Source organism: Podarcis pityusensis (genome assembly GCF_964106645.2).
Source record: "Podarcis pityusensis genome assembly, chromosome: 17".
Lineage (NCBI taxonomy): Eukaryota > Metazoa > Chordata > Lepidosauria > Squamata > Lacertidae > Podarcis > Podarcis pityusensis.
The window spans coordinates 23,158,056-23,183,250 of NC_138042.1; the positions used below are offsets into that span (position 1 = coordinate 23,158,056).

Here is a 25,195-nt window from a genome sequence, read left to right on the forward strand (position 1 = left end):
CCCTCTGCCTGGTTCCCTGTAACCTCACTTCTTGCACTGAGGGAACCACCAGAAGGCCCTCGGAGCTGGACCTCAGTGTCTGAGCTGAACAATGCTTCAGATATAGAGGGCCATAAATTAACAAATGCTGGAAACGTTTAGGGAATATGAGGAGTCCCCTTTCTAAGTATTACGGTAAAGGGCTGTCTTTCCTCTGGTACACCTGCCTTTCGACAACACTCAGACGACTTGGATCGAACTGGCTGCACCGTATAGACGAGCCAGTAGGACCGGTTGCATCGGAGGAGGAAGCGGAGTTATTGCGTAATTGTTGCTGGGGGATATAGAGGGAGCTCTCTCCACGCGCGCGCGCACCGGGATCGGTCAGGAGCAGTGCTGTGCGTGCTTATTAATCCGGGAGGGCGCTCACTCCAGTTGATCACTCAAGTCTACCGGACTTGAGAAGGGATCGGGCTCGGGAGGAGCAGGAGAGTAGCAACTCTCCAAGAAGTCCCTTCTCCCTCCTGATCTTCCAAGTAGCTGGCTTCTGCTTCCTTGCAACTTCATTGCGGGGGATCTGCACTCTACAGCCGCCCGGCTCGCGGTTTTTGTTTTTTTTTCCGGCGCAGGCAGCTGGTGCAACAACCGCAAGGGCTGGAGTTTGCAAAATCCAAATAATGCAGCTGCCGGGAAGCGGCGACAGCGGCTCCTCCTGCTGCTGCTGCTGCCTCCCGCGGCGGGTCACCTGGCCGGCTTGTCGCTGCTCGGCTGCCGTGCGCCCCCGCGTCTGACTGCCGCGGGCTGCGCGCCTGGATTACCGAACGCGGACTGGCATGGAGAGGTCGGCCAGCGCCGGGCGGCGCGGTTGAAAAGCTCGTCTCTCTGCGTCTCCCCTAGCCGCCGAGTGCAGCTCGCTTAATCCGAAAAGCCTCCTTCTCCCGCTTGCCAAGCCATGGAAGATTGCTCCGTGCCAGATCTCCGAGACGTCGAGCTCAAGCTGGGGCGCAAAGTCCCCGAGAGCCTGGCGCGCTCCTTGCGCGGGGAGGAGCCCGCCGTCTCCCTCGCCAGGGAAAAAGAGCCCGAGCGGCCCGCCGGAGGGCCTGCCACCCCCGGCTTCTGCACCTCCCTGGGCCCCAGAGCCGCCATGCTCCGCAGCAGGAGTTCCAGCGCCTTGGAGAGACTGGAGACCAAACTGCACCTCCTCCGGCAAGAAATGGTGAGTAGAGTACGCAGCTCAAGCGCCCCGGTGCACCGCCGCGAAACAACAGCAAAGGACAGGCAGGGATCTAACCATTACTCCGCACTCCTCCTTTGCGCGCCGCTCGCTGTCTGCAAGCCTTGGCTTTGCGCTTGCTGGGAGACATGCCGAACTGGTGCGATTCTCGTGCAATTCGAAGAGCCGCGCTCCTTCTCTTTGGAGCGCCCCCCTCTCTTTTCTCCGCCAAAATAAATGATGTCAGAAACCAAGAGTAAAGTTATCAGTGACATGCGTTACAAAGTATTGGAGCTAGGGCTGTTTAAGATGCTGAACTCAAGCTAGGACCCGTTTTTGAGGTGTTTTCTTTTTAAGCAGTAGAATAAAAAAGGAGAGTGCCTCTGAGCAGGTGAAGAAAGCATTTCTCGCACCCCCTTTTTTGGAGTCAGGAGCCTACAGACCTAGAGTTAAATATCCAGGCTTTGTTGCTCATAAGATAAGCGCGCGCGCGCGGGGGGGGGGGGGTCCAATCAAGGCTGAGACTCGGCATTCCTGTTTTTAGAACTGAATCCCGGAGGTGTTTTATTTTTGCCACTGTGCTGTGCTTGTGTGTGGTTGGCGTAGGCGTGAGTGGGAGAGCGTGGCTGTGCTCTCAGTGTTCATTTGCAGCACTTAATCCTCATAATAAGGCACAGCTAGTCACCTGCCCACAAAACAGCTACAGGCAATTGCCTGTAGGCCTGGCAACTGGATCTAAAATGTGAGAAGTGGGTGTGATAACTCCACAGGAAACTCCATGTTGCATGGCTCCACCTGCGGTCTTGCTCTGAAAAGAATGGAATCAAGAGTGGAGGAACAGATCTTGTGGCCAATCCCTATAGGTTTATATGAAGAAAGAGAGAGAGGGGAGGTGGGTGTTCAAGTAGCATTTGTCAATAATTTGTGCCTGCTACTGGATTCCTCAATATTTATGTATTGACTCAAACAGGATTCTGTATACTGTATTGAGTTTGGATGCTGTGAAATATAAGAAACAGTCCTTATGGGAAATAATATACCTTGAAAGTAAGGGATGATGCCCAATTGTGGGTTTGGCATATTTTATATCACTGTCAGATGTGGTAGGGGCAGGATAAAAAAACTATTTAAAGAGGCAGTGCATTCCATGAATCAGATTTTTCCCAGCGAAGAGGCCTGCCAACACACATTTTTGTCTTTGTTTGGAATTCACTTGATTCCATCCCTTTGCCCCTGGAAATGAACTCCACCCACCCACACCCATTCCCCCCCCCTTTTTTTTCCTGCCCCTTGCCCTGCTCTCAAGGTCTTGATTTGGGCTTGGTCTTAATTTTGAATCTCTTCTCAGTACCATGGCTAGTTCCTGGAATATCATGATGTCATCATAAAGAAAAAGTGCTACCGAGCACGTGCAGAGTATACTGCTCCCTCCATTGAACTCCTGCAGCCACATACTTCGCTCGGGACCTTACTTTTGAAGAGGATAGATAACTGCACTGCTGAGAACATGCAGAATCAGGGATTCATATGTTACATGTCGCATGTGGGAGATATGTTACACATTTGTGCAGGAAAAAACTGACAGTGGAAATTTCGAAAGCCTAATGGGTTCTCAAAAATAAGACCTCTCAAGGTGCTCACTAAGACTGAATTTTACCCAACTCCCATTGAATTTAATTTGTCTGGGCTGGTTGTGTCCATTCAATTCACAGGGTCTGATGATGATGATGATGATGATGATGATAATAATAATAATTTATACTCCACACATTTGGCTGGGTTTCCCCAGCCACTCTGGGTGGCTCCCAACAGAATATTAAAAACACAATAAAACATCAAACATTAAAAACTTCCCTAAACAGAACTTAGTAGAACTTAGATTGGATACAATCCACTGTTTTCATCAGTGCACTGGCTTCTATGTGCAAAAATCTGATCCTGCTATAATTTAAAAGAAAAACTTTTCCCATTTAAATATATTTTTGAGGCTAGTTGTATATTTACTAGTAGCTATCCAATAGCCCACCATACACTGTCCCTCGGTGGTCTCCATTTATTTAGTCAGAGCTTGCATGGAATTCCTGCTCAAGACCTTAGTGGGCCTGATTTGCTACAAACTTGGAGAAACGAGAGGAAAGAACAATGGCCGCTGAAAGGAGACCTTGGCTGAAGGGAGGCTCAGACCTTGGGCCGCTCTTCTCCAGCTCCTGCTTTAAGTGGTTATTTGGTCAAACGAGTTGTTGGCCAAGGCTTTCATGCAGCTTTTCCAAACCCTACAGCTGTTTTGCTGCAACTCCCATTCTCCTTGACCGTTGGCTAAGCTGGCTGAGGCTTTGCATTGTAGGGGCTAGATGGACTAGATGGTCCTTTGGGTCTCTTCCAACTCTAATATTCCATGGTTTGGCAAGGCTGATGATAGCACCAAACAGCTGGAAGACATCAGGATGGCTGCCCTATTGCATGCGGTGGACCTTTCAACTTCAGACTCACACCATTTTTACCTCTTCCAGGAAAGTAGGGGTACTCTTGACTGCTTAAACATAGGAAGCTGCCTTCTCCTGAGTCTGGCCACTGGTCCACCTAGCTCAGAATTATGACTGGCAGAAACTCTCCAGGGTTGTCCTAGCCCTGCCTGGAATCTCCTGGGCTTGCCAATCAGAAGGTTGGCAATTCAAATCCATGCAAAGGGGTGAGCCCCTGTTGCTCTGTCCCAGCTCCTGCCAACCTAGCAGTTCGAAAACACGCCAGTGCAAGTGCAGTGGTACCTCGGGTTAAGTACTTAATTCATTCTGGAGGTCCATTCTTAACCTGAAACTGTTCTTAACCTGAAGCACCACTTTAGCTAATGGGGCCTCCCGCTGCCACCGCACCGCTGCTGCGCAATTTCTGTTCTCATCCTGAAGCAAAGTTCTTAACCCGAGGTAATATTTCTGGGTTAGCGGAATCTGTAACCTGAAGTGTATGTAACCTGAGGTACCACTGCAGATAAATAGGTACCCCTGTGGCAGGAAGGAATCACAGAGTTGGAAGGGACACTGAGGGTCATCTAGTCCAACCCCAGGAGTCTTTTCACCCAACATGGAGATCGAACCCACAAACCTGAGAGTAAGAGTCTCATGCACTACCAACTAAACTGTCCCTCAGCTGTGGCCCAGGTTCCCTTTCCACCCAGCGCTGGTTCTGTGCGCACTCATTTATTTAATCCTTTAGCAATCCACCATGACCTGAAAGAGGAACAGCAGCGTGTTTGCCAGATTGATTCCTGACTGTAGTGGAGCCAGCAGCAATATTTTATGGATGTGGTTGAGCAAGGCCACCACAGTTCTCCATGGCTTCTTATGCAGGCTACAGAAAGGAGCACCTTGAAGATCATGCTCAAGACAGGTGCGTGGCTAATGCTACTCCAGGCCATAATTGCAGCTGCAGTGTGGTGCCAGGAGGGCAGTAGTTGCCAAATTGGCAGTATTATAATTAATAATAATAATTATCCACCCTTCACCAGAAGGTTGCAGGCCAGGTCACAACAATTCAAAGTTAATAGGAAAAACAGTTTGTAACAAATTCCAATCACAGGAATAGTGTGAGTCTTGAAAATGTACCTCTCACGTGTCAAAAGATAGGGTAAAGAGGCATGTCATCAGCATATGGCAAAAACAATGTAATGAAGGTACCAGGCAGACCTCTATGGGAAGGATGGAGTTCCACAATTTTGGTGCTTCTGCAGAGAATGCTGTCTTCCAGACCACCACCTGCTGAACTTCTGAGAGTGGTAGAACCATTCTCTGCTGACCTTAACACCCCAAAGGTCTGTGCCATTCAGCCATAGAAAGTAGTACCCAGTCATGTGACTCTGAAGATGTGTGTTGCGTTGTAAGGAATGATGCAGTCAAATGTGAAAGCTTCTGGTGTTCTGGCAGTTTATCTGACAGCCCCACAGAGCTGATGATGGTGATGATGATAATTTTATTTGTACCCCACCCATCTGGCTGGGTTGCCCCATCAACTCTGGACGGCTTCCAACAAAGATTAAAAATACATTAAAATGTTACACATTAAAAACTTCCCTAAACAAGGCTGCCTTCAGATGTCTTCTAAATGCCAAGTAGTTGTTTATCTCGTTGACATCTGATGGGAGGGCGTTCCACAGGGCGGGCGCCACTGTTGAGAAGGCCCTCTGCTTGGTTCCCTGTAGCTTTGCTTCTCACAGTGAGGGAACTGCCAGAACGGTGCTGGACCTCAGTGTCCGGGCTGAATGATGGGGGTGGAGGCACTCCTTCAGGTATACTGGGCCAAGGCCATTGAGGGCTTTAAAGGTCAGTGCCAACACTTTGAATTGTGCTCGGAAACATACTGGGAGCCAATGTAGGTCTTTCAGGACCGGTGTTATATGGTCTCGGCGGCCGCTCCCGGTCACCAGTCTAGCTGCCGCATTCTGGATTAGTTGTAATTTCCAGGTCACCTTCAAAGGTGCAGTAGTCCAAGCAAGAGATAACTAGAGCATGCACCACTCTGGTGAGGCAGTCTGCGGGCAGGTAGGGTCTCAGCCTGTGTACCAGATGGAGCAGGTAGACAGCTGCCCTGGATACAGCATTGACCTGTGCCTCCATGGACAGCTGTGAGTCCAAAATGACTCCTAGGCTGCACACCTTGTCCTTCAGGGGCACAGTTACCCCATTCAGGACCAGGGAGTCCTCCACACCAGCCAGCCCCCTGTCCCCCAAGAACAGAACTTCTATCTTGTCAGGATTCAACCTCAATCCATTAGCCGCCATCCATCCTCCAACCGCCTCCAGGCACTCACACAGGACATTCGCTGCCTTCACTGGTTCTGATTTGAAAAAGAGGTAGAGCTGGGTATCATCCGCATATTGATGGACACCCAGCCCAAACCCCCTGGTGATCTCTCCCAGTGGCTTCATGTAGATGTTATTAGAAACATGGGGGACAGGATGGAACCCTGAGGCACCCCACAGGTGAGAGCCTAGGGGTCTGAACACTCATCCCCCCCCCCCACTTTCTAGACACGGCCCAGGAGGAAGGCGCAGAACCACTGTATAACAGTGCCCCCAGCCCCTCCAGACGGTTCAGAAGGGTGTTATTATCAGTTGTATCAAAAGCCGCTGAGAGATCTAGCAGAACTAGAAAACAGCTTTCATCTTTGTCCCTAGCCCGTCACAGATCATCAACCAGCACGACCAAGGCAGTTTCAGTCCCATGATGAAGCCTGCATTGGAAGGGATCCAAATGGTCCGCATCCTCCAGGCACAAAAGTCACAATAACTTTAAAATAAACAACTTGTATCAAATAAGGCAATATTCAATAATCTATTAGAATCCAATAGTAAACAGTAAAATTAAATATCAGCAAATAATAATTAAACAGTTAGCACTTATCTTTTACAATTACTAATCTATAATCAATAAAAATAACAGCAAATCACAATGCATAAAATACTGCAAAACATACAAACCCATGTAAAAGGACATTATTGAGAAACAAGGACACACAACATATATTTTTTGGACTCCTCTCTTCTCAGCTGCTTCTGCTGTTCTCAAAGTCCTGGTCTGGGAAAGGCTCCCAGGGCTGGAGGGTGGGGCAGGGCAGGTGGACAAGCCACTGCCTGATGAGCAGAAAGTTCTTCCTCTGGAGCAGAGCATCTCTATTAGGAGCTCACTAAACTTTATTTACAACAGACCTGGACAGCTGCAGGTTTCACTCATATTCAAGCAGCCGCAGAACTGTCTGAAAATTAACTCAGCAATGCATAGCCCATGAGCTCTTTCGCCAGTAGAGGCAGGCCAAATGAAATGAAGTAGTCCCAGTCCAGCAGAAGCTGGATTCAAGAAGTTGGTTTGAGTGGGACTTCCCCCCAAACCTAGTGGCCCCATTTGTGCATGTAGTTCTGAACTTGAGGCATTGTTCTTAAATTGAAGTAGAAGGCTTCATTCAGGCAACAATGTTTCTGTTCCTCATACATTGACATGTATGAATTCATTGAAGGTATCACCTCCTTCCTCCTGTTCACTGACATAGTTGAGGAGAACATTGTGGTCTGTCAGTGTGTATTATCCATTACAGCTAAAAAATTGAACTTCCATGTTCGATGAGAGTATATTTTTAAACACCAGATCCAGGTTGTGAAAATTGGGGCATCTATCCCTGTTCAGCTCATAGTCTTCTTAAGTATGTTTGGCTGGTTTCTGAAGAAGCTGGTCTCTGTGGTCTGATCCAGCAAGGCATTTGCATATTCTTATAGCCCCTGTGAGGGCTACTGCTCTCGGATCTCAAGATCAGGCCATTGTTTTGCTTATCTACTTTGAGTTTGTTGATAGTCAGGACTCTAAAGTCATTGTGCTGAAATGAGGACTCCTCACCTGGAACAAGAGATCCAAGGTTGTTTCAGGTACACACCCTTGCTGACTATTTCAATCTTCCCTCTTAGATATCATTGTGTTTCTCTAAATATGAACATCTTTAGAGATAACAATCCTCCTACTGTTTATGTAATTCCTTTCCTGGAACGAAAAAGAGCCGTTCCTTCTCTTCCAGCTCACGTCAGCTCAACACCTCTTTGAACCTAAGAAGACAGAGGTTGAAGTGAGTTTACAGGTTGATATCCCAACACAGCCAATAGTCCTGAGCAGGCCTGGTCCCTCCAAGATTGCTTTAGGATCTTCCCTGAAATGTTCAGCTTTCACGTTTAGAAAAGTCTCTGGCTTTTTAACTAGGGAAGGTATGGGAAATGACTGGCTGCAGCACCCTTGGGCAGCAGCTGGGACCCAAGCACATGGACAGGGTTCACCAGACTGATTTTGGGCAGTCTCCTCCTCCTCCCAGCCCCCTGGATGCAGGCTTATGAGGCAGCGGCTGGGAATCCACCTCCCATTTTGATTTTCCCACAAAGCTGTGGGACAGCGGATGTAGCCTTGCAGAAAAACTAAAATGGCAACTAACTTCCTAGGTTTCTTGGCATCTGAGAGAAGAAGCAGGTGGGCAGGGGACACCACTGACGGAGTCTGGACCCACTCGAGGACACTTTGCTGGAGGACCCCTTCAGACTCTTCAGATGTCTCTATTTTCCGGGGACTGTCCTGTATTTACAGAAGCCATCCTAGTTTCTGATTTGATCTTGAAATGTCCCCCTTTTCCTTGTTGTTGTTTAGTTGTTTAGTCGTGTCCGACTCTTTGTGACCCCATGGACCAGAGCACGCCAGGCACTTCTGTCTTCCACTGCCTCCCGCAGTTTGGTCAAACTCATGCTGGTAGCTTCGAGAACACTATCCAACCATCTCGTCCTCTGTCATCCCCTTCTCCTTGTACCCTCCATCTTTCCCAACATCAGGGTCTTTTCCAGGGAGTATTCTCTTCTCATGAGGTGGCCAAAGTATTGGAGCCTCAGCTTCAGGATCTGTCCTTCCAGTGAGCACTCAGGGCTGATTTCCTTCAGAATGGATAGGTTTGATCTTCTTGCAGTCCATGGGACTCTCAAGAGTCTCCTCCAGCACCATAATCCATCTTTTCCTTAGGGAATCCCAATTTTTATCAGAGAAATGCTGGAGGGTGTGGAGTTATGCGACCCTCGAGCCAAGCCGCCCAGAGTGACTGGGGCAATCCTGTCAGATGGGTGGGGTATAAATAATAAAATTGCTGCTGCTGCTGTTGTTGCTATTGAGTAACAATATTTTCATCAGAGAAATGTTGGAGGATATGTGGTGGAAGTGGTTGGTAGTCTGTCCGCCATTTTGATTTTCCCACAAAGCTGTGGGACAGTGGCTGTTGCCTTGCAGGAAAACTAAAATGGCAGCTGACTTCCTAGGCTTGGCATCTGGGAAAGGAAACAGGTGGGCAGGGGGCTTCACTGATGGAGTCTGAGCTCACTCCAGGACACTTTGCTGAAGGACCTTTGTTGCCCCTGTGACTTGGAACCAGCCCTGCTGTAAGACAAAGCATGCAGGCAATATTACCCCCAATTCCTCAGGACAAAGTACTATGCCTACTGCTGTCTGGCCAATGAGTGCAAACATACTGGAAATAATACACACTTTTTAAAAAAGTTATAAAATTAATTTGTATGTTATTAATATTCAATGTAATAATGTTTATACGTTCTGGCTGTTCTGCAATGATCTCCCAACCCCTTAGGCTCATTCATAACAACATTTCCACTGACAGGTGTGTCCCCAGAAGACTTGACGATGCAAATGGGCCAGGTTACTCAACTACCCTAATCCTTCCCAGTTTAATGTCAACAGTAGTAGTTTAGGGAAACAAACAGGTTTGTGGCTGCTTCCCAATCCGTAATTGCTGCTGTGAGGAATTGCAAAACATTTCGTACTTGTCCAAAGCCTTGCAGAACATTTCCTTTGCTACAGTGGTAATGCATAGTCTTCATTAAAACTCTTAAGGTTGTTTTCAGAATAAATAAATAAAATAATCCCATGTCCAAACCATGCCCAAAACAGTAATAGCTCCTAAATATATTAGGCCAAATTGCATATATTAGTTCGCCTCAGTTGCATTCAGAATATGCACCGACTTATTCCAAGCCTTTTATCAGCAATCTCATGTTAGCATTTTAATATTGCATACCGTGCTTGTAGTAATTAGTATTACTTTTCTTGGCTAATTTTTTGCAAGGGCCTCTGGGTAGAACAATTTAATACATGTAATGTCTAGCAAGAAAATGTACATTCGCAAAGCACATTAACAGAACAACCGAGTAAGCACAAATTTCAAGAGCAGAGGAGGGAGTAGGCTGCAATATTCTTAGAGCTATTTCTTACCATGATTTGAACATGCTTGTTTTCCATTGGCCCTTATGAAAGATATAAAGAGTGTTGGACTAGGAGACCAAGATTTGAATCTCCACTCACCCACGAGGCTCACTCGGTAACCTTGAGCCAGTCACTGTCTCTCAGCCTAACCTACCTCACAGGCTTGTTGTTAGGGTAGAGTGGGGAGGAGGATACGATACGATACGATACGATACAATACGATACGATACAATAATCTTTATTGTCATTGTCCCATACAGAACAACGAAATTGAAAAAATCTACATCAGACATTCAAAAACCAACAAGCCTATCCCAGCTAGCCCAGCCTTGTCAACCTCCTAAAAACTCTGATACCCCATAATTAAATACAATACACTCCCATAGAGACTACCTTTCGCTGCGTTTAAAACCAAAATCACATTTGGATAGAAACTGTTTCTCAGGCGGCTAGTTCTATTCTTTATAACCCTGTACCTTCTTCCGGAAGGCCGAAGCTGAAAGAGATAACCATGTACACCACCTTGAAGGGGAAAAAATATGACATATAAATATAAGAAATAATACATAACATAACATAAGAAAGGTGTGGTAAAGCTAGAAACATGTGCACGCAATAGATTTTTTTCTGCTAGGAAGATTATGATGCTTTATGTTACACATACGGGGTCTGTGGCCCACCAAGCCTTAGGGACTGTTACTAGCAGCAAAAGAACAGAAGTTGGGTCTTTAATATGCCTCCCCCAGCACTCCCAGTGCAGTCAGGTTCACTGTCCCTTTGCTGCTGACAGCAATATGGGGATATAGAATCATAGAATTGTTGAGTTGGAAGGTACCATGAAGGTCATCTAGTTCATGGCAGGAACATGGGGCTCGAACCCATGACCCTAAAGAGGCTCATACTCTATGGACCAAGCTCCATTCAGGCTGCACCAGGTCTTAATGGAGAGCAGAGGCTTTGACCTTGCGCCCCCAACAAACCTCATTTCTGACCTCAGGCAAGCAGCATGGTACTTTGGTATTGCCGGGAAGGGAGCTTAAACATAGTTTGTGCGGGAGAGAAGAGGGCAGGGGAGAAAGAGATATGGAGAGGTTGTATCTGTGTGAAGGTTGTGCGTCAGTATGATTGCGAGGGAGCAAGGCGTTTAGGATGTCTGTGTGAGGGAGGCTGGGGGAGGATGGGTATTGGGGATGAGGAATGAATACGTTGCCTGAGTGAGATTGTGCAAGTGAATGTGTGTGAGAGAGAGTATGCATGTGTATAAGTGTGAGGGGAAGCAAGCGGGACCCCAGACCTGGCCCTGTCCACTCCCAGGTCCTGGCATATGGCCCCTGACTGACCACGCACTGCTTTATGCGGCCCACCTCGACTTTACATTGGATTAACTATTTCTACAGCCATTTCTAAAGGAAGTTAGATCAGCCTCCCTTAACCAGTAATGCTCCCACGGAGGAAAATCTTGCCAAGAAAATTATAGATCCAGTACCCTTAGGATTCAGAGGGTTGGAGGGCAGGGAGAACAACCCTATTTCCTGGAGATGTTATTACTGACAAACAAAAGCTTTGTGTGAAATGGCCCCTGGTATCTCCAATTAGAACAGCATTGTTGTTTTTTCCAACTGTGGGACCATGTTGCCATTTGGGCAAACATGCCGAGAGTGGCTAGGGAAACTTAGTCAGGTGGGTGGGGTATCAATAATAAAATTGCTGTTGTGGTTGTTGAATAGGACATCCCTATTTTCATCAGAGAAATATTGGAGGGTGTGAGCTTATTGGCCAGGTGTGTGTTCCTTGGGATATTCAGTTGGGAATATCCCTCCAACCATCATGCTGTGTTCTGTACGCTCCTGCTAACGTTTGTGGCTATAAGTATCTATTTTTACATCTTAATTTAGCAGTTTGTCATGACCCAACCCTCTCTCATCACAAGTCCACAGTGCAAGGCTCTAAACCAATTGGATTAAGAGGGATCAGCAGCTCGAAATCCTCACTCACCTGTCCAAATTCAGGCACACGGAAAAGTTACCCCACTCATAACACATATGGTATATATTGTATGTGCCGTGACTCCAAAGAATGAGCAATGTTACCGGGCCGGGGGGGGGGGGTTGCTAGGGAGAATTTCATGTCAAGGCAGGCATGGATAATGTGCAGATTTAAAGTCTATCCCCTGGATGTTTATATGACTCAGCCACAATTCAGCCTTCTTGCTTGAGACAGATGTCTAGAACACATAATAATGAATTGATCGTGTGCCATCTGTTCCAAAATTTTCTGACACCAGCAGCCGCTCCTTATCTCTGGGCACTGACCTAAATGTTTACACTTGTATTACTGTGTCTGACAACATCGGTAAGTTTGTACTAGGGATTTTCTAAGCACATTTCTTGCTCCCCTACGAGGAGAAATGTGTGCCGCATAAAATGTAGCCTTCCCTTGCCCTAGTCTTATTATTAAACAACTGCAATGTCAATGGCACTAATTCAGGATAGCTTTGAAGATCTCCAGTTCACCTGACTTCATTCATCCCTGTTTCCCAAGGACATGAAAGGGGGAAAGGAAACATTTGAGTTTCAATAGCTGTCTTTTCATGCTGCCGATCTTTCTGGTGCCATATGCTAGACATCTGTCTTTTATTACAATCAGTCCAGGCTCGTTCAGGGATAGATGCAATGAATTAGACCCCTGTTTATACTAGTTTTCATGTGTAACTAACCTCTCCTACAGATCTAAATAAACCTCGGATGCAACCTTGACGTTACACGTGGGCTCTTAAATCCGTGGATTTTGTTAGTCTATAAGGGCTGCTCAAGTCCACACTTCACACAGCTAGCGTTTCCAGTCCTAGGCAAATTGTGACTTCAAGTGCCTGGCATCTTTGCAACTGCAATAATAAAAAGTACAGGTTGTTTGGTTTTTTTTAAGGGAGCAATTTTTCTGGGTCCAGAGTCCTTCCACCCTGCCTCCCCAGACATGAACAAACTAATTAAATTTAAAATGAGGAATGCTACAGCTACAAGTTAACAGGACGGAACTAATTATCCAAGTAGTTAAGGGTCACTATCCTTGAAAGGCTCCCAGTAGCCAGGCTACACCAGACAGGTTGGCACTGCAATTGTGTTTCAAGACCATTTTAAAATAGGGAATGGGCAAAGCCAATGTAAAGATTACTCATGCTTCGGTGGGGTGTGTGGATGGGGGTACTGGGTCTAGATCTGTTTTTCAAGATTCAGGGCAGCAGTGTGACATGTAACAGCATGTTTCTTAACTCTTATGCTTGAAACCATTCCTTTGCGTGCTTTTCTAAGATAAAGGTAAAGGACCGCTGGATGGTTAAGTCCAGTCAAAGGCGACTATGGGGTTGTGGTGCTCATCTCGCTTTCAGGCTGAGGAAGCTGGCGTTTGTCCACAGACAGCTTTCCAGGTCATGTGGCCAGCATAACTAAACTGCTTCTGGCACAACAGAACACCGTGATGGAAACCAGAGCACATGGAAACAGCGTTTACCTTTCTGCCACAGTGGTACCTATTTATCTACTTGCACTGGCATGCTTTTGAACTGCTAGATTGGCAGGAGCTGGGACAGAGCAATGGGAGCTCACCCCGTCATGTGGATTTGTGAACTGCTGACCTTCTGATCACCAAGAAGAAGAGGAGTTTGGACTTGATATCCCGACTTTCACTCCCTTTAAGGAGTCTCAAAGTGGCTAACAATCTCCTTTCTCTTCTTCCCTGACAACAAACGCTCTGTGAGGTGAGTGAGGCTTAGAGACTTCAGAGAAGTGTGACTAGCCCAAGGTCACCCAGCAACTGCATGTGGAAGAGCGAGAAAGTGAACCTGGTTCATCAGATTACAAGTCCACCGCTCTTAACCACTACACCACACTGGGTATCCAAGAGGCTCAGTGGTTTAGACCACAGTGCTACCCACATCCCTTTTGCGTGCTTTTCTACTCCGATGTAGACACTGCATTGTCTTAGGCATCTGGTGAAACTTTTTTTACAATTCTAGCAAGCCTACCCAGAAATATAATGTCGGTATCAGTGTTAAGCTTTCAAAGTTTTATTGCTTTTTTTGCTGCATTTTATTGAGTATAATTGATTGATCGATCATCTTATTTGTATGCCACCTTTTCATAGTTCCGATGATGCTCAAGGCAGCTTACCACATAAAAAAAATTACCCAACTGCAAACAGGGCTAAAGTAGTCATAAACAATAAACAAAACAAAACAAACTGAACAATTTCCACATATTAACAACAGCAACTGCACTACACAAGAACAAAAGACCCAAGCAACACTGTTGTTGTTTTAAAGTTGATTTTAGAGGTGTTTTTATCTATATTTTTTACTATGTACACCACTTAGCATGTTTTATAATTAAGTGGTCTATGAATCTTTTCAAAGATAAAAAAAAAAATGTGCCAGCAAATGTAATTCATAGAAGAGAAAGGAGATAAGATGCACTCTTATAGCATCAGCCTGGAAAGTGCTGTCATTGCTGCAAAACTACTTCTTTCAGAGCTCTTAGACTGACAAAGTAGGGTTGCCAGCCATGCTGTCTTGGCCTGAAGCAAGATGAGGTCCGCAGCCCATAGTCAAATTTGACTGGACTTAACCATCAAGGGGACCTTTAGCTTTTTTCCTTTCAAAAAACCTTTTACAGTGGTAACTTGGTTCTCAAACGCCTTGGTACTCAAACGTCTTGGTTCTCAAATCCCAAAAACCCAGAAGTAAGTGTTCCAGTTTTCGAACATTTTTCAGAAGCCAAACATCCGATGCGGCTGTCAGCTATTATTTCCAGGGTACTGCACCAATCAGAAGCTGCGCTTTCCGGAACGGATTAAGTTTGGTGCTTTTGTTTTTGCTGTTCTCCTCCTCCTCCTAGTTTTAGCTATAGCCTTCTGGAACAGATTAATCCATTTTGCATTACTTTCTATGGGAAAGCACACATTGGTTTTGGAATGGACTTCCGGAACGGATTAAGTTTGAGAACCAAGGTACCACTTTACATGATTGTGACTTTACACTTGAGTAAGTTCCAGTTGGATAGCATTTTGCTGCACAGATGTTTAGTATCAGGGAAAAAGGCTTGGTTAATTGATAAAGATGATTGAAGCCAAACTTCATTAACCATCTTTTATATAACCAAGGCTGAAATGTATTTAATGAATATAATTTCATTGGTATCATGTAGATGTATGCCACTGTGCCAGCAGAAATGCAAAACATTATTAATCTCTTTGCAAATGTAAATCATTAGCTAATCCAAAAGTGAATCGCCTATAACTTTTAAGTTCTCAGTCCCTGCCTTTAAAATAGGTGATGAATATCTTGCAAGTGAATTTTTACTCTATGACAGCACTTATTCTGATTGCAAAACATAGGTTTTTATGAGCCATTTATGCTATTATTATTATTATTATTATTTATTAATATTAAAGTTGGCAGATGTTTGGATGGGTGCCATCTTCAGGTGTTGTGCTTCCTTGCTGTAGCTTTAAGTTAGGAATGGACAGATAACTCTACTTCCATTTTATGTCACTTCTATCCTATAGTGGAAACTATGACACCTATCAGTCCTGGAGACACATCCAATGACTAGGGATGGTGGGAGTTGGAGTTCAACAACATCTGGGGGGCCAAAGATTCCCAATACCTACACCAAGAAGGTCAAAGGCTGTGACAGAAACTGTAACAACTGCTCTTTTTAAAGAAGCAGTTGCTTCAACACTTAGTACTCCAAGGAAGATGTCAGGTTACTTGATTGGATGGGGAAATCCATGAGTAGCATTGTCCTACCCATTCATTTTTGTGTAATTTAGTATGCCTTCAGCTGTAATTCCTCTTACTATATGGAAAAGGAGTCAAAATGAGGCTCAGAAGCCATCATTACGAGTTTCTATGAAGTTTGCATCATATAATTTAATTGGAATGTTTGGGGGGACTAAATAGGTTAAGATTGCAGTGATTCGGGCCCCAATCACACCTATCTTAGTTCAGGTCTATTAACAAAATGGCTCCAACACTGGTCCACAGCTGTGAAAACGTTGGGCTTATGTTTCAGTCCTTGCTGTGAATGGCGGCATTCAGTCTGTCCAGCTACAAGCGAGTTCACGCTGCACGTAGCCATAGAAATTAGATGTGCTGCTGACTGCACAATACCCTTGTATTTCCTTTCAAAGGCCTTCAGGATGGGGTGGGCTGTAAATCTCACTAATTAATATAAACAAATACATTAAAAAGGTTGTACTCAAACCTTCAAGCCATGCTTAAATCAGGCCTCTCTCCTCTGAACCCTGGAGCTGGATTCCAGAATAAGGAAGGGGATTAAGTCCTTTCCTCATTCCAGACTCTGTATAAAGCACTGCTGTCTTTCAGTCTTCTCCAGAGCTTCTCCCAGTGACCTTGTCTTGATGTCCACACTGCAGCTTCCACCTTCTTCTGTCAGTGCTTTTCAGAGCTCTAGGGTGATTGCTGCTTCATACTTTTCAAAGATGGCAAGTAGTACAACAACAACAACTCTAGGCATCTGCCTCATTGCTTAAAAAAGTTTGTACCCTTCCTTTCAATGGAAAGATCCTATGGTAGCTTAGAACCAGGCAGTTGTTAGTCTCCTGGTTGATTATTGGGGTCAGAATGGCCTTCCCCTTGCCCTGATGTCCTTTCAGAGAAACTGGGGGTGTTGATGACGTGAGCCAAGGGGAACTTTCCTTCAGGTGTGCAGTCCAAATGTAACTCATTATATGGCAAACCAGGAACATTGCAAGTAAAAGAAGGCTTGCATTGCTGTCACCCACTTACCTGGGGGTATTGAAACCAATGGAACTTACTTCTGAGTATACATCTGTAGGATTGTGCTGTACATAGAGAAATACATGGCATTATAGAAGGAGGCAAATGTACAAGAGGCCTTGGGAATCATACTGTGACTTTCAAAGACAGAGAGCAGGAATTGGTGGGGAAAAATACTAGCCCTTCTTGAAGCTGAGATCATAGGAATGAGGTAGACCAAATGGAGTCTTAGACCCTAGCATGCCCATCTGATGGTGAAATCATCTGTGGCATGATGCAGGCATATAGCAGAGTCTTCAGCACACCTGCCTTCCTTAGTCATCTGTCGTATGAACGGCAGATACCCACATACATGACTACATGTGGCTGACAGTGTTGAATAGGGTTAAAAAAATGTAGTCTATCCATTGAGGCAGCTGACTATACTTCTGGTTCACACATTAGTTTGAAAGTGAAGGGAAAGAAGCTATCATCAACTCGGCCTAAGTCTCAGTGTTGAGCTTTGATTTTCATTGATTCCATATGCTAGGATGCTCAGCCCCAATCCATGATAAATTAACGCCACTGCAGATGTGAAGGAGCTACATAGACCTCTTTCAATAAGCAAAAAGAAATGCTAATGGGGCAACACATGAAACCATTCCTTAAAAAACAGTTTGCTCCTCAAATGGGTGTTTTGCATGTGCAGAACCTTCCCATTCATTTGAGGCAGCTGTACCAATAATTGCCATACCGTGCCAAGATCTAAGTACCAGAGGACTAGTCTTATTGTTCTGTGTATGATCTTCCACTCCACTTTCATGCAGCTCCACTGATTCGAATTGAAGCACCCTGATACAGATCTAATTCAGCGAAGCCATAATCAATATGTATCAATTGGTAATAGTAGTATTTTAGGGTTGACTTGCATGCCCTTGTTTCCACCACTGGTTAAACCTTTGCAGCCACCTATGTTGAAGCCAATATCCTGGTTGGTCCCAGCACCCATTTGGCTTCCCTTTCAATTAGCCTTCCTATGTAATTATAGGTTATAGTTCTAACATGCTTGCTCATCACTTGGCCATCAAATGTGTACACTATCGCCATTGAACTCATCACATGTTCCGCAAGCCTTATTGGGAACAAAACAAGGAAATACATGTGTGACAGGGTTCTGTATGGCTTTCCTGCAAATCTTAGATGCTGCACCCCAGAATGCACCATTCTCCAGAATACATAGAGCTACCACTGAAAATGATACTCAGCATCTTAATGCACTTGTAGTTAATCCAGATTTCACAAAGTTGTTGCTTCATTGTTTAGATTGTCATAGTCCATGGGCAGGCAAACTAAGGCCCAGGGGCTGGATCCCGCCCAATCGCCTTCTAAATCCAGCCTGCAGATGGTCTGGGAATCAGCATGTTTTTACATGAGTAGAATGTGTCCTTTTATGTAAAATGCATCTCTGGGTTATTTGTGGGGCATAGGAATTTGTTCATCCCCCCCCAAAAAATACATATAATCCGGCCCCCCACAAGGTCTTAGGGACAGTGGACCGGCCCCCTGCTAAAAAGGTTTGCTGATCCCTGTTAATAGTCAGTCCCTACAGTCCCTTGCAATATGAGAAAAAGAAGTGATGGTCCACACTGCAGAAAATCAGCCAATAATGAGAGAAGTGTTTATACAACGAATAGCAAGCATTAAAAAAAACAAAAAAACTAAAACAGCAGAGGTATAGCTTGTGGTTATTGCTCACATCCTACATGTGTGTATGTGAGTGTGTTTTAAGGTGTGGAAAATTTATTCTATATTCCACACAAAACAGGTCCAACCTAGCTATAAAAATAAAATTGGAACTCTGCATGTGTGCTGTCAGAAATATTTTCCATATAGATAAGAGAAGAAATGAAAAACATAATAATAAAACATAATAATAGGAAAATAAAGCACTGATGGACAAACAATATGAATGGAAAACAGTAATAAAACACGGCATGAGCCAGCCAAAATTAAAAACATTTCAGTTTCTTTGAGTTTATTGAAGCATGTGCCTAAATCTCTCCAAGTGAAATCATCAGGACTTAGAAGTCCTGAATAGTTTGTGCCTATCGTTCAAATGCAGTCTTTGAACGTAACATTGCTTATGTTTTGCAGGGTTCTGTAGACTTGGGAAGTGGAGGGGAAACTTGTAGGGTGACAAGGAAGTAGCCGCCTGATAAAGTGGATTGTAACTCAAGTTTGCCTTTTGGTTTCCACCACTGCTTGGGTGTGCTGGTTTGAGGCATCCTATATTTCATGCCATTTTGTGAAATTGACCCTGGCAGCTTCATATTAGCAAGCCAAGCCATCTTAGGCATGTTGGCACGAATAGGTAAAATCAGTGCTATTTTTCTAGAAAAAGAGACTCTGGAGCTCACCGTGAAGCCTTGTTCTCTTAGAATGGCAACGGTGCCCACCTGAGAGTTACTGGAGTTGAGCTCCTGTGAGCTACAGTCGAAGGGGGGGAAAACCCTGTATAAAATATTAAAATGATACCTCTGCTACAGCAGAATTGTCCTGTGTGTGTGTGTCGGGACTAAGGACAGCCTTCTTCAACCCTTCTACTCCCACAGAAACACTTGCCTGCTGAAACCTTGAGCTTCAGTCTTTTTTCCACACCTGTAAACAAGACCGATTCACTGGTGCTTAGCCGCTCAGCAGAAGGCTGCTAGGAAATGCTCCCTGCCAAGGGTACCAACTTGAAGAAAATATTGAATATCTTGTTTTGTTAGTGTTAAAGATATAGAAAGGCATTTTAAAGGTAAAGGTAAAGGGACCCCTGACCATTAGGTCCAGTCGTGGCCAACTCTGGGGTTGCGGTGCTCATCTCACTCTATTGGCCGAGGGAGCCAGTATACAGCTTTCGGGTCATGTGGCCAGCATGACTAAGCTGCTTCTGACGAACCAGAGCAGCGTACGGAAACACCGTTTACCTTCTCACCAGAGTGGTACCTATTTATCTACTTGCACTTTGACGTGCTTTCAAACTGCTAGGTTGGCAGGAGCAGCGACCGAGCAACGGGAGCTCACCCCGTTGTGGGATTCAAACCGCCGACCTTCTGATTGGGCAAGTCCTAGGCTCTATGGTTTAACCCACAGCGCCACCCGCGTCATTTTACTGTATATCAAATTTATAGAATCACAGTCAAGAATCACATAGTTCCATCCTTATTTCAGACATTGTTACATATTCATATATCACCATGTTTAGCTGGTGATATTGCCCAGCCCTACTTCAGACCATGTATGAGGCTTTCCCTCAGTGCTGCTAATCATAGAAATGGACACAAAGTTGGTGTGGAGAGGACTGAGAACAGGATGCTGAATGAGATGGGCCATTGGCTTGATCAGTAGGCTTTTCTTGTGCTTTTATAACATTGAAAAGATACATCAGTTCCTAATTGCCTAGCCATACCATGGCTGCTGTTATTGTAGTAGTTACCCTTTGAGAAACTAGGCTCCAATCCCATGCCCGCTTACTTGGAAGTAAGCCCTCTTAACCTCAGTAGGGTTGTCTTTTGAATAAGCAAGTATTGGAATGCACTGTACTCATGTTGCTCCCAAGCTATTATTACAAATGGGAGGAAATTTGCTAATGTGATAATGATCACCCTTTAGGCTTGGGTGCCTCTCTCTCGCTCTCTCTCTTTTACATGTATTACTGATTGCACATGCAAGACTGTTTAGGCAAGATGGGTAGAGATAGGTGAGTCTTTAATCACGATAGCATTGCATTTCTAACATAATGATAGGTTGGAAGTACAATTAGAGCTACATTTGACAACACTCTGGAATCCACCATCCACCTAAGTGCTTGTGATGTTGCCCTGTTGGCAGTTTAAAATTCATTTTCCATAGAGGAGGGTTCGAAGGCAATTAAAAATGACACTTAAAAAAAAAATACAAATGATATTTGTGATATGCTTGAAAGATCTGTGTTTCTGCACCGAGGGCCCTCAGCACCGAGGGCCTTCTGGCAGTTCCCTCACTACGAGAAGCCAAGTTACAGGGAACCAGGCAGAGGGCCTTCTCGGTAGTGGCGCCCTCCCTGTGGAACGCCCTCCCACCAGATGTCAAAGAGAACAACAACTACCAGACTTTTAGAAGACATCTGAAGGCAGCCCTGTTTAGGGAAGCTTTTAATGTTTGATGTATCATTGTATTTTAATATTCTTTTGGAAGCCGCCCAGAGTGGCTGGGGAAACCCAGCCAGATGGGCGGGGTATAAATAATAAATTATTATTATTATTATTATTATTATTATTATTATTATTATTCTGCAGTCTAAGATTTCCAGTCCTACGTGGCAAGGAAACAGGTGGGAAAGCATCTAGAAACATAACTGTAGCTCCTCTTTCTGCCACCGTCTCCCAAACAAGACTTCAGGATTCAGTTGCCCAGTTTAATGAAATAATGGTAACAAGTAAGGTAGAAGAAGGAAATTATGTAGGTTTCTCCTTCAAAGGCATTTCCACCAGTGTCCCACATCCCAATTCCTTGCTTTCTCACTCATCCTACTGCACCAGTCACACTGCTGGTCTATACCACTGAGCCTCTCGGGGTTGCTGATCAGAAGGTCCGCAGTTCAAATCCCTGTGATGGGGGTGAGCTTCCATTGCTCTGTCCCAACTCCTGCCAACCTAGTGGTTTGAAAGCATGCCAGTGCAAGTAGATAAATCAGTACCACTGCTGCGGGAAGGTAAATGGTGTTTCTGTGCTCTCTGGTTTCCATCACGGTGTAACGTTGAGCCAGAAGTGGTTTAGTCCTGCTGGCCACATGACCTGGATAGCTGTCTGCAGACAAACACTGGCTCCCTTGGCCTGAAAGTGAGATGACTGCCACAACCCCATAGTCATCTTTGACTGGACTTAACCATCCAGGGGTCCTTTTCCTTTACCTTACCAGTCACAGTACCTACAGGGATGGGGAACGTTTTTCAGCCTGAGGACTGTGTTCCCAGCTGTGCAATTTTTTTGTGGGCCATGTACCAACAGTGGCCGGACCCAGAGGCAAACATGGGCAAAACTGCATAGAAATGTCACCTTTCTGCAGTAGGCTGGTTTCTATATACCCCTCCCTGTCTTACCACTAGGCGAGCACATTCCATCCATGCAAGTCCATTTTGGGGTGTGACCTGTAGAAGGTGTGGTTGGAGAAGGTGCTTGGCCAACCAAGTGTCCAGAGGTCAGATGGAAAGACCTGGAAGGGACCACAATGGGTCCCTAAGCATGAGGTTCAATCTTCACCCCTGCTTTTCTGACTGACTAGATCCAGGAGGGACTTGCAGGGCGAATGAAGGAAGTTGTAGGGTGGAACTAGGTTCCTTAGAAAGGCGGGTTGGTGATGCAGAGGACAAAGGTGGGGCAGGGAAAATGAGGGAGGAACAGTCATGGAAGGTTCGTGAAATGTGAGAGGAATATAAAGGGAGGAAGGAGCGCAACAGATGTGGGAATTGTGGAGGAACAGCAATAATGCACCAGTTCTTTGGCCAGCAGTCAGGAACCATTGATCCAAACCACCAGAGCAATAATTTTTAAAAGAAGGCAGTGTGTAATTCAGGATATTTTGACAGACTTGAGATTTTAAAAGAATCTATGGAAAGAATTATATGAAAAAGAAAAAAAAGGAGGAGGCTTGCCAAAGCAAGATAAAGAGCTCACTTCCTCAGAGTCTGGAATGTTTTTTTCCTCCTCCAGTTCATTGTGAGTGAACAATGCAGATGTTATATTCATATATAGAAAAACAGAAGGCTTAAGCGAATAGTATAAAAGACTACATCACACAATAATTTGTATTCATTTTTTATATAAAAACCTTGTTGACTGAAATCGTTTTGACTATCAACATGTATTGTGTACCATTATACTATGCCACAAAATATTGTTTGCGTGTGTTTGTGCATGTATCTGAATCACAGCATATCTAGTGCATATCTGTTATTCTTAAATACTCATTTTAAGATTAGTTTTCTTACTCAAAATGAGTCAACAGTGTGATGCAGCAGCAGCAGCAGCAGCAGCAGCAGCAGCAGCAAAAAATCTAATGCTGTTCTAGGCTGCATCAACAGAAGTCTAGTGTCCTGTTCACAGAAAGTTATATTTAGGCTTGCCGTACGTCAGGAAAATTCCTGATGTGTCCTGGTTTTCAGGTGTGCAAATGGCATCAGGGGGGAATGTTGCCAAATTGGCCAGATGTCAGGGAAAACTCGGATGTATGACAACACGATGGGGGGTGGGGAAGCTCCAGAAGCTTAAAGTTACTATTTGGGGGGGGGAGGAGGGAGGTTTCCTCCAAAAAGCTCAACAACCCTAGTTATATTCCCACTTATGAGGAACGGTTGAGGGAGTTGGGGATGTTTAGCCTGGTAAAGAGGAGACTGAGAGGAGATAGCCATATCTCAAGGGCTGTCACATGTAAGATGGAGCAAGCTTGTTTTTTCCTGCTCTGGAAGGGAGGACTCGAACCAATGGGTTGAACGTTAATGCATTACTAAGAAAAGCCTGTGCTGAGTTTTTACAATTGTGTGTCAGTTTGCGTCCGTAGATGAGTAGATTGATCTGAATCCAGTGTACTGATGAGTTGTTCTTCTGCACGCAGGTTGATCTCCGAGCCACAGATGTCAAACTAATGCGGCAGCTACTGATCATCAATGAAAGCATCGAATCAATCAAGTGGTTGATTGAAGAAAAAGGAACAATCACCAGCAGGGGCAGCAGTTTGAGTGGCAGTCTCTGCAGCTTGCTAGAGAGTCAGGAGACATCACTGAGAGGCAGCTACAACAGTTTGCAAGACGGCAGTGATGGGCTGGATGGAATCTCCGTGGGGAGCTACCTGGACACTTTGGCGGACGATGTCCCTGGCCAACGTACTCCTTCTGACATGGACCAGTTCAGTGACTCTTCTCTTATAGACGACTCACAGTCCCTCCATAAACATACCAAGATTGAGTCTGATGAGTACTACTGTTTTGGTTGATGAAAGGGGAACTTTAGGAGGGACACATGTGCACTTGTATTTATGATTCTTCTATGCTGCTATTTGTTTTAAGCATTTTGAAAGCACCTTTTGAAAATACGATCTATTTTAAACCTGCTTTAGTCTCTCTGCGGTTGCTCCTAGATTTTGTTTTCCTCTCCTGGGTGTGGTTTTCCTTCTCTCTCTCTCTCTCTCTCTCTCTCTCTCTCTCTCTCTCTCTTTGTCATCTTAATTTATTGCTGTGATTTCTTTCTTTCTTTCTTCTCTTTTATAATATAACTTTTGACCATTTTTTACAAAAATATATCTATATATAAAGGTGAAGGAAATTAATTTTAACTTCAACACAAAGTGTGGAAATGAACTTTTGCTGAATTCTACATCTGATTGACAATAAAACACTTTCTATTATCTGTTGATTTGGAGGTAAAGAATTCTCCCCCCCCCCCCTTTCTAATGGTATAAGTACATACTTTTTTCATAATTCAGCTGGGAGTTGTCAAGGGAAACAGCCAAGCAGTATGGTGACTGGTGGAGTTTGCTTATTATGGGCCAGAAGGAAATGCCACAAAACTCCTCATAAAGCCAATGCACACATTCAGGAGAGAAAATATGTGATAACGCCCTCGTGGGCCTTATTGACTTCAGAATGGAAATCACACATTTCAGGAGGGGGGAATCTGTTTCTTTAAAAAAAGAAAAACCTATACATAAATACGAACGAGAAGGCCAAACCACAAACCCTTTCCCCTGACTTACTAGCTTTCCACATACCAGGAAATTATGACATAGAAGATCATTCAAGAATTCAGCCTGTAGTCCTAAACACATTTACTAGGGAGTAAGCCTCATTAAAGTTAAAGCCATGGTTTTCCCAGTAGTGATGTATGGAAGTGAGAGTTGGACCATAAAGAAGGCTGATCACCGAAGAATTGATGCTTTTGAATTATGGTGCTGGAGGAGACACTTGAGAGTCCCATGGACTGCAAGAAGATCAAACCTATACATTCTTAAGGAAATCAGCCCTGAGTGCTCACTAGAAGGGCAGATCCTAAAGCTGAGGCTCCAATACTTTCGCCACCTCACGAGAAGAGAAGACTCCCTGGAAAAGACCCTGATGTTGGGAAAGATTGAGGGCACAAGGAGAAGGGGATGACAGAGGACGAGATGGTTGGACAGTGTTCTCGAAGCTACAAACATGAGTTTGACCAAACTGTGGGAGGCAGTGGAAGACAGGAGTGCCTGGCGTGCTCTGGTCCATGGGGTCACGAAGAGTTGGACACGACTAAAGGACTAAACAACAACAACAAAGCCTCATCAAAAGCAGTGGGGAAACATCTGCTAACATGGTGCAATTTCCCCCCTCCCCCCCTTACCTGCAGCTCCCCAATTCCCATAACTGGCTCCAAATCCTCTGCGGCAAATTTGGGGGTTG

General features: G+C 44.9%; 1 protein-coding gene across 1 annotated transcript; it reads left to right on the top strand.

Moving 5' to 3' along the window:
• Positions 1-24,171, top strand: LURAP1L (leucine rich adaptor protein 1 like). Its single transcript, XM_080987591.1, has 2 exons — positions 1-1,195; positions 23,383-24,171. Exons 1-2 carry the CDS (start codon positions 932-934, stop codon positions 23,758-23,760), a joined length of 642 nt encoding a protein of 213 aa, XP_080843717.1. The 5' UTR covers positions 1-931; the 3' UTR covers positions 23,761-24,171.
• The last annotated feature ends 1,024 nt before the right edge of the window (positions 24,172-25,195 follow it).

Coding starts and splice junctions, on each gene's coding strand:
- LURAP1L (XM_080987591.1), top strand. CDS start 932: ATGGAAGATTGCTCCGTGCCAGATCTCCGAGACGTCGAGCTCAAGCTG. Junction 1,196..23,382: donor ACCTCCTCCGGCAAGAAATG/GTGAGTAGAGTA, acceptor TTCTGCACGCAG/GTTGATCTCCGAGCCACAGA.